The sequence below is a fragment of the Malania oleifera genome, chromosome 10, assembly GCF_029873635.1.
Source record: "Malania oleifera isolate guangnan ecotype guangnan chromosome 10, ASM2987363v1, whole genome shotgun sequence".
In the NCBI taxonomy this organism is placed as follows: domain Eukaryota; kingdom Viridiplantae; phylum Streptophyta; class Magnoliopsida; order Santalales; family Ximeniaceae; genus Malania; species Malania oleifera.
In genome coordinates, this window is record NC_080426.1 from 50,679,364 (window position 1) to 50,689,341 (window position 9,978).

At 39.7% G+C, this 9,978-nt stretch overlaps 1 protein-coding gene across 3 annotated transcripts; it reads right to left on the reverse strand.

Annotated features, from left to right (window-relative positions):
* Positions 1 to 6,552: 6,552 nt before the first annotated feature.
* LOC131166399 (F-box/kelch-repeat protein At3g61590) lies at positions 6,553 to 9,770 on the reverse strand. Of its 3 annotated transcripts, none has more exons than XM_058124916.1 (2): positions 9,067 to 9,770; positions 6,553 to 8,051 (listed from the first exon to the last, which is right to left on the reverse strand). In XM_058124916.1, the coding sequence occupies exon 2, from the start codon at positions 8,027 to 8,029 to the stop codon at positions 6,812 to 6,814; it is 1,218 nt and encodes a 405-aa protein (XP_057980899.1). In that variant the 5' UTR covers positions 8,030 to 8,051; positions 9,067 to 9,770; the 3' UTR covers positions 6,553 to 6,811. The 3 variants fall into 3 exon arrangements, with proteins under 3 accessions (XP_057980899.1, XP_057980898.1, XP_057980900.1); XM_058124915.1 differs by having other exon boundaries at positions 6,553 to 8,763; positions 9,067 to 9,680; XM_058124917.1 differs by having other exon boundaries at positions 9,045 to 9,680.
* Positions 9,771 to 9,978: the final 208 nt, after the last annotated feature.

Below are 9,978 nucleotides of genomic sequence, written 5' to 3' on the forward strand. Positions count from 1 at the left end.
GCATCAAGATACTAAAAATACAGTATACAGAGATTACAATATTTATAGTTTAGAAAGATAGCGTTATGATAATTTTGGAAACATGATGAAAATAGTAAAAGAGTATATATATGTATGTATGTATATATATATATAGTATCAGATCCCTAAGGAAGATTATAGATAGATATAGTACAGATAAAGAATACAGAGCACGGTACTATTGCTAGATACAGATAGAGTGCAACCACATATCTCAGATAGTGTGTGGGTACCATCGACCGTGCTCGGAGAGTATGCAGCTCCCCAGTTTGCTTGGTGGAGGGGGCCAGTTTGACTAGGTAGCAGCCAATCCCGCGCCTAGGAGAGTATGCAGTTTGGTCGGGCTGAGGTAGTGTAGAGTATATTGACTTATCTGGAGGGCCAAGCAGATTAAGTCCAGCCTACGGGCCGCACAACCCTGTCATGAGGGGTCAAATCATGACATACAAAGTTCCAAGGATAAAGCACAGTTATGTATATGTATACAGTTTTACAATATATGATGAGTATAGTATGATATTAGTAGTATGAAAAGTAGAGAATACAAATGATACAGTTATATTTTAAATTGCGAAAAGAAATATATGCTTTACAGATTTACTATTGTATTATAGTTCAGTTGTTATTTAAACATTATTCCTAACTTAGTTGTCACACACTAGTAATAACATATTTTCACTTACTGAGCGTCGACTCACCCCATTACTTTAACATTTTTTTCAGGTGAGCTAGTTAAGCGAGCAGATCAGCCTTGCGGATAGAGAGTATATTGGTTACCCTGGTTTAGAGGGTAAGTTTGTGTAGGATTTTGTATTTTGGGACAGATATTTTGGAGAGAGATGTATTTTATACAGTTATGGTTGAGAAACGCAGATACTTGGTATTGTATGATGTGTATGGATTACGTTTCCGCTGCATAGGTATGATTTTATATTCAGATTTACCCTGGTGCCTTCCGAGGCTTGAGTTCCATAGCAGGGGGTATCAGAACATTTAATATATAGAAGAGGTCGTTACAAAGAGAGTCGTGGGTCTAAAGAGAGAGAGAGAGAGAGAAATGACGCTGAAAAATGAGGGTTTCACCCTTTATAGGCCGAAATTCGTCGATGAATTCGTTCGTCGATGAATACATGAAGACACTTTGTTGGCGAGGAGGCTATTTTGTCGACGAACCTGAAATTTTCGTAAAACTCCCAAAACTCTCGATATCTTCTCGTCGACGGGACACGTGTACCTCGTCGCCGAAATCTATGGGATATTCGTCGACGAAGACCCTGGGTTCATCGATGAAGCCTTGCTACTCTCTCTTTTTAAATTTTCCTTCCCTTTCTTATTCCTCCCTCTCTCTTTCTTTATTACTTATTTAATTTTCCAGGTCTCTACAAAGCGTAATGGATAATTGGCACAATGACTTTTTTCCAAAATACAAGCATCACAATGAAACATAGATAGATCCATATTCGAGAATAAATCAGGAAATAAATGTTGTAAATACCCAAATGAGGGATGACCTAAACGACGATGCCACAACCATATCTGTTGAGTCTTGGACTCCTGAGAGGACACCTGATGTGCACGACCTAGACTGAAGTCTTCCATGTAGTATAATCCCCCCTTCCTAGTACCACGCCCAATTATCTCCTTGGTGAGAATATCCTAAAGAAAACAAGAATTACGATACATTAGGACCATACAGTTTAAGTCTCTAATAACTTGGCTCACAGATAAGAGTTTATGTGATAAGGAAGGAATGAGGAGAGTATTTGTCAATTGTAATGAAGGTGATAGAGTTACAGAGCCTGCCCCTGTGACAGGTGAAATACTTCCATTGACATTGGCAATACTGGTGCATCGTGGAGGTAAGTGAGAGGTAAAATCCGCAGGATCAAAGGTCATATAGTCTACGGCCCCAGAATCCAAGCGCCATGCAGCACTATCTAATTCATTACCAAGACTAAGTAGGGCAAGACAAGAGATACTTGAGTCTATAAGAGAGGTAGTCCCATGAGTCAAGTCACTAGATGGAATGGGAGAGAGGCACGGGTCAACTGTAGCCGCAACATCTTTCCCTTTGCCACCATTAACCTGTGTTGCTTCCTTTTTCTTCTTTTCTTGAAATTCGGGCCACCAATCAAGATACCCGTGCAATTGAAAATAATTGTCATGGGTATGCTTTGAGTTCCCACAGTGAGAGCATTTCACAATATTGGAAGAAGACTGAAAGGTTTTAGAGGAACCTGAACCCGTTTAGCCATGTGTAAAAGGTCCTTGACCAAGTTTGAGGCTCCTAGAAGTGAGCATGGCTCTAGTAGGGACTTCATTCTCCACCGTATTCATCACCACCTGGCGGAGAGCTTCTCGTCAAACATGGGCATAAGCTTGATCCACAGAAGGAAATGGGTGCAACTACAGTACATCACTCCGGATGTTGTCGAGTTTATCGTCCAAACCATCCAAAAAAGCATACACTCGATCCTCTTGAAGCATATTATTGTACCTTTGTATATCAGTTGGGCATTCCATTGGATTTGGTTGGCGGAAGTCAATTTCACGCCATAATCCTCGTAAGTCGGTATAGAATTTTTCCAAGGATCCACCACCTTATCGAAGACAAGACATGCCGCCTTAGCTCATATACCTATGATGTATCTCCCCCATCAAAATAAGTTGTAGTAACCGAATCCCATACCTATTTAGCAGTAGGAAATTGAATGAAATTTCCTATTAGGGCTGGATCCATGGAGTTAATCAACCAGCCTTTAACGATCACATTGTCCGTTCGCCACTTTCAGTAAGATATATTAGTTGGAGATGGAGGGGGTAATTCTCCATTAATGTAGCCCAGTTTTTCCTTCCCGGAGATATACATCTCCACAACTTGGGACTAGAAAGCAAAGTTGGAACCATCCAACTTAATTCCAATTGGGACGGCAGCCGATTATGAAAAACTAGTAGGTGTGGGAGCCTTTGTCAAGGCTTCGGCCATCTTAGTTGCAAAAAAGTCAGACAAAATATTATTTGGGTCAAGGGGGCATCACCAGTTTTGGAAGGGGTATTTGGGTCTCCCATTCGTGTAGAGGGGTGTTCCTTTTTCTTTTTTTCTTTTTTTCTCATAGGATCAAGAGAAAGTCATGTAATCAGATTAACAGTAAATAAATCAAATCAGTTTAGACGAACCAAGCAAAGAAGAACCTTAGGGGAGAGTTGCAAGGGCTTTTTGCGATCAACATGTCGCATGAATCAACGTGTGACAGTGAATCGGTGGAGAGACGACGAATCGGAGGGATGCATTTCCCAAAAAAACATCCTTTTACGACAACAACGACAAGAGCAATGGACTCGGATTGGCGTATGTTCGGCATCTTGACAAGTTCCCAGTTTGCGAACCTGTGTCTGTGTGCGACAGTGGCAAAAGTGTCTGAAGATCTGGCAGACAACGAGGACGAAGATAATCGGCTAACTCGGTGCAAACGAGCTAAGGGCTTGCAAATTGGACGGAGAGGATGAGACCTGAGAGATTTATGCTGACCGTTTAGAAACAATCGACGGCAGCGACAAAGAAGGTTTGGGAAAAAAATAGGTTAAGAACGGAACCTGACGCTCTGATACCACGTTAAAATAGCCATTTTAATATATTTACCTTAGAAAAATTACAAGTATAAATAGAGATATTTTACGCTCTATTTTTGGTAATTTACAAAATTTAAAGTTAGGATTATGGTTGGGATTCTTTGACCCTTAATTGAAGGGATCCATAACTTCTCTAATTTACAGCTCACGCCAACATAATATAGAAAACACAATGAATTTATGTGATTTGACAGTACGCCTACACTTACGAAGCCGGGCGCAACTTTCAATATATAAAATCAAACGAAAATTGATTTTTAAGATTTCAACCTTCGATTACAATATGTATATACGGCCGCATGTGAAAATCTTAAAATATCTTCACATAACAATACAGGTGCATCTGAATCAAAACATACTCAGTGGGCCTTTGAGCGCCCTTGCCCTTGGCACCCCTTGTAAATATGAGTCACAACTCAACAAAGCTAATTTTTAAGGGATGGGCCATTTTGCTCTTCCTCGGCATTGTGGCGTGCATTAGATGTGCACCATGAGCATTAGGGAGCTTTCCCCAACTGGGGTTTCATCCCATTTCCAGCAACTCTGTAGAGAAGAATTTAATTTCCATGAAGCACGAAAGAAAATGGCGTACAAAGATTTTGTAGAAGGAAAATGAGATGGAAATGAGGCTTTGGGAAGCAGTAGTGGTCAAACTTCAACATGAATGTGTGTGAGTGTGTGTGTGTTGGTGGTTGAAAGTGGGCGTCGGGAGAGTGAAGAGTTCTCCAATTCAATGATGTTGAAAATTGTCTGATTAAGATAAGAAGAAGAAAGGCAGTGCATCAATCGTGTCTTCACCAAACCTTTTAGAGAGTCAACCAAACTTTGATTGCACACCAAATATTTTATTTTTTATTTTTAGAAAATGAAGTCCTTTTTCCTTGTGTCCTACTTATTTCACTTTCATTTTGCAATTTTGATGCTTTTAGACTTGAGTGATGGATCCACATGTTGTTTTCTTTCTTTTTGCTATGAGTGTGGTGTAGTGTAGTGTAGTGCAGTGCAGTGTATGTGCCCACCCACCCCCACACACACAAGCAACAGTGGACCTTTTCGTTCTATGCTCTAATGATCTTGATAGTTGTCATATGCTCCATTGGTGTTTTACCCCCTTTTTCTTTACAAATTAATATTGAAATTTAAAATTTAAACAAATATTTGATCTTTCAGGAATTTACTCCCAAGTTGTATGTAAAAGAATATATTTAGCATCTTAGATTTGAATAAGCGTCAATTTGAACGAACATCAATAGAAATTTGTATTGCATTTTATATAAATTTATAGAAAATTGAATCCAAATTTAAATGATCAACCTCCCAATGATAGGGTAAATGAGTGGCTTTGTGGCTCAACTTTATCCTTTAAATTCAAGTAAACTAAATAATTTGATGAGTTGAGTTCGAATTTAGCTATGGTACTCGCAAGTTTAATGAAGCCTAATCAAGATTTTCATTAATGTATAATGTATATGCTATCAGGTTGAGCTTGAGTTCCAAAAACTCGTAAGATGACGGAGTTTCCATTTTAAATTTTTAGGGTGGAGTTCTAATACACCAATCACCGATTTGTTGACCTACTCTGTTTGAATACAACCCTAGTGTGTTGAACTTAAAAGCATAAATAGCACAAATTTCCACTTTTTCACCCCTTAAAAGTCAATAATTATATTAAGAATGAAATGATTGTGTGTAGAGGGGACAAGGAGTCTGACTACTAAATGGAAATATTTACCTAAAGAATTAGGATAAGAACAAATCATAAGCATGTGATGAAAGGTAAAACTTATGAAGGGGTGGGTAAAAGTCTCCTCCACGAAACAACAAGGATGAAAGTAGCTCGAGGGGAATTAGGGATACTTAAGACATCCACTCTAAAATCTGAAGCTCTCGTCCATATGCATATGGAAGGCCCTGTTAGTGTAAATTGAATTCAGAACAAGGAAGTCGGTCCCAAAGTAACATAATAATATAGTGAAACTAAACGAATAAGGGCAAAAGGGTTTTCTGGCAATGGCAATGCCAATAATGCCAATGCCATTGGCATGTCGCATGTGGTAAACCCACAAAGCACACTACACTTCAAAGGGAGGGTTCCACCACACACAACACCACACGCTGGATCGCATGCGGCCTGGCAGGTATATCTCCGTCCATATTAGGTGATAGAAGCCGTCCAAATCATATGCCTACCCTGTTTCAGAAACCAAAAGAAACAGGGTAAAGTACAGAGGACCATTTGTGTTACTTAAATTATTTTTAAAGTTTTCTCCTTTTAAAGGTTGGGAAGGCTGTATGAAGGGTGGGCGTACTAAAAAGAAAAGAAAGGAAAAGAAAAAGCAAAAAAAGTGACTCAATGAAGCCATCACCATGGAAACCCATCCCTAGATTGACTTTTAAGGCCTCAGAAAATAAAAGCGAAGTGTCTGCGCCAGGGGAGGAAGGAGAGGTGGGGCGGCGAGATACTCATCTCTGGGCCTTGAATTGGAGGGTTAATAAGCCAAATGCTTGATAAAAGAACACGCAACTAGACAGAGTAATGGAGTACCATTAACCAAGTTTTCACCGGGAGACGGGGATAGCATAAAAATACAAAACAGGTCATTGATAGCATTTGGGTTGTGCAATGGATAAACAGATAATTTTGTACTTGTTGTCAGCATGTTGGAAGCTTAATGGGTAAAGACTCAAATCTTCTGCCAAAACAAGATTTATTTCAAGGGAGATCTTTTCTAACATGGTTTACCATTGACCCAATGAAGAACAAACAGTAATTTGTCAACCTACCCGGTGCGTAATCTAAAAAAGGAAATAGTTCTTGTAATGAAGAGAAATGGCAGGGGATTGTCAGAGATTAACCTATAGGGGCGTCAAAAGCATGTATTTCTATTCCCACAATATATCTGGATGTAAAGAATAATATTTCCATTATCTCCAAAGAAGCAAGAAGCATTATCCACTGTTACATTTTCTTCCTGGAACACTCATAACTGAAACTAAGAGCCAAAAAATAGGGAAAAAAAAGAAAGAAAAGATATCGCTTAACATGAAACCTATTAGCCCAGAAGCGCCGTGGACAGCTTCAAAAGTTCACAGGCCGCTGAATTGAAAGGGGGAATAGAATATCAGACAAATTTTTCAGTAACACAACTGAAAAACCAACTCATGGTACAATTTCAAGTTTCGGTTCAAAAGAAAAACCAGTAAAAAGCTGAAGCGGAAACCTCTTCATCACAGGGCACTTTTGTGACCATTTCCATAGTCTCTGGCTCATGTCAAAAACAAGAAGGGCTGGAGCTCCATAACTCTGAATGTAAATGAGATCATCTGAACCGCTGCTGGCAAAAACATCATCAAACTCTCCAAATCCTTGAAAAAACTTGTGCGGCATGCGGGCAATCTCTTGCCACTCCTTCCCTTTGAGAACCCAGATGCCAATCCCCTTGATTATGTCTGGTCGATCCGGTTTCCCAATCCCCCCCACCAATACCAGCTTCTCCTTGAGATTCATTAAACGACCGCAAGTAAGAAGGCATGGTACAGGGATAAAACTCCTAATCAGCATACCATGGGGCACCCGACTTGAGAGATTATACGTGATTAGGCCATGACGATGCTCTGGCATCCCTACAGCAGTAGAGTAAATCAAGAAGTACAAAACCCCATCACAGATCACACTCTCATCACCACCTCTCCACCCACTCAAAACCTCTGTCAAAGAGGTAACCCACATCATTGTTTCTGAATCGTATATATGAATTGAAAGATCCCACTGGAAAAAATCTCCTGGTACTTGCTTAGATTTCACGACTGATAAATTATAACGGTGCGACTTTCTGTTTGCTGAAATTGCAAGTGCACTGTAATCAGAGAATTTCAAACCTGGTGGTTCCTCAAGCCTCTTGCAGCACTTGGTGATTGGATTACAGACATATAAGTCACTTCGACTATCATTGTCCATGAAGCACACCAAGCCACAGGATGAAGCAATGAACCAGTTGGACTTATCAATGCAGGGAAGTTCAATGTTGTACCACTTCCGAAGGACAGGATCATAAGCATAACCAATTGGTTCATCGGAACACGTAAACATAAAATACCAAGGCTTTTGTGACAAGGGTAAATTCCATAAAAACCTTCTTGAACTAACTATCTCGTGCCATCTTTTGCAGACAGAACCTGCCCTAAAAATGCTAGCAATGGGAAGACATGCCAGGATTCGTTCCAACAACTCATCAGGCAGGATTAAATCCAAAGAAACTTTATCACCATCTTTATTGCCGTCATCACCAATGTCTGAGAATGAATCAAACTCCCCAATAATAATATCTTTTGCAGGGTTATTAACGCAGTGGCTGATCCATGAAGATTCCCCCTCCATGATTAAGAGAGTTCAAGAAAACCTGACCACAAGATTTGGTTGCAAAATTATCAGAACATCGCTCAAATGAAATGGCTCACTTGCAGAACTCGTGGAGTCATATAAACCAAGCCTATCCAACATCAGACATTTCAGGTTCATAAGAAGCCTAAATCCTAAAGGCAAGGGCTCATACTATAGAAATTCACCCTTATCAACCAGATCAAACATAGATCAATGCAAGAGAAACTAGGTGGGTAGTAAAAACTAATTCAATGCCATAAAAATGAAGTTAAATTCAGATACCTAAATGAAAGAAATTGAGGAAAACATCACACAATAAAGTTGACATAGTATGCGTAAAAGCATTGTAGAAAAACAACCTAAAAGAAAAAACCTCAATCTCAGGCAATGAATGCCAAACAATATTCAACAGAACAAAAAATGGCATTTTGGATATTGTCAAATCATATGCATACACAGAAAGAGATAACACCATAAAATAAAAAGAGACAATATCATAAAAATGCGGGAACTTAACAACTTGAATAGAAACAAAATCATTATTGGATGTGAAATCTCATCTCTGAATCCGTATAACGTTACAGTGCCTCAGGAACAAAAACAGACATTGCAAAACGCTGACATCTAATCACAGAAGGATTTCGTGCAATTTTATAAACGCAAAAATGCCATCAACGCATCATATTTCACCGGATTTGTGACAGCAGTGGCAGTTCTAATCCAAAATCCACCTGTGCATTCATGACCAAAAAATAAATAAAAATAAATTAAAAAATTTTCTTGGGTTCTGATATCAAACCCTAGAAGGAATTGAAGATAGAAACAGCAAATCAATATTAGGAAAGACAGATTAGACAGCAAAGACCAATCAATCAAACATACACCCCATAGAGTTAATAAAACAAAAGTCATAATAAACAGGAAAATATCACCCCCCAACAAAAATCAGAAGCAGATCAATTACAACCCCAAAAAGGGACTTAAAAAAAAAACAGAAGAAAACGCTTCATACAATGAACCCATCACTACCATACTTTGATGGAAACAGAGCTTCCCGTTCTGCGCGCAGAACCCGCCTTTTACTCTTCACGAACAAATAGTTTTCCCCGATTTGCCAGAGAAGCTCAGATTTGGGCGAGAAATAATAGCGAATACGAAACCACTCAACTATCTTCCCTATGGAGAAGATGAACGCGCGGTGAAACGGAATGGATATGTATAAATCTTCCCCCCAGACGCTGGTTAGAGAACTCTGAAATGGGTCATTCTAGATTCAGCAAATAGCCATGCCTAACCTACCCATTTCACACAAAAACACACAAACGCAGAGAGATGGACAGAGAGAGAAAGACGGATAGTTTCTTTTCTCCCCTAGTGCCTTGATGTAGGAAAAACGACAGGCAGGGAATGAAATGGATAGGCGGTTTTTGAAGAGGAGGAGAGGGAGAGGAGGAGAGAGAAAAGGGAGGAGAGAGAGATTATAATATATGGCTATGCCTAGGAACCTACAGAAGGAGGGCAGGGGAGGCGAGGGTGGCTCATGGCTGTGACCGTCAGGTGTAAATGTGTGTAATTGAAGCAATCTGACTCCATCAATACTATTAAAGGGCGGGGATTAACTTATATAATATTGCCCTCTCATCTCTCACCGCTCACCAGTCACCAGTCACCAGTCACCACCCCCCTCTATTTTTGACTCTTAGCTTTTTCCTCCCAAACCCAAAAAAACATCGCTAGCTAACCCATTAGGCCATTACTCACTCTTTTATTTTCCACCTTGTAGCGTGCCCATTCAGCTTTCTCCACTTTTGGGGCATGTGGTTTACCAAACTGGAACAACACTTGCCCCATCTATGTTGCATTCCACATGGGGCAACCTTCTTTTCTTCTTCTTCTTCTTCTTCTTCTTCTTCTACCATTTGCCTTCCCAACAGTGACAGCAAAGG

Coding starts and splice junctions, on each gene's coding strand:
- LOC131166399 (XM_058124916.1), bottom strand. CDS start 8,029: ATGGAGGGGGAATCTTCATGGATCAGCCACTGCGTTAATAACCCTGCA.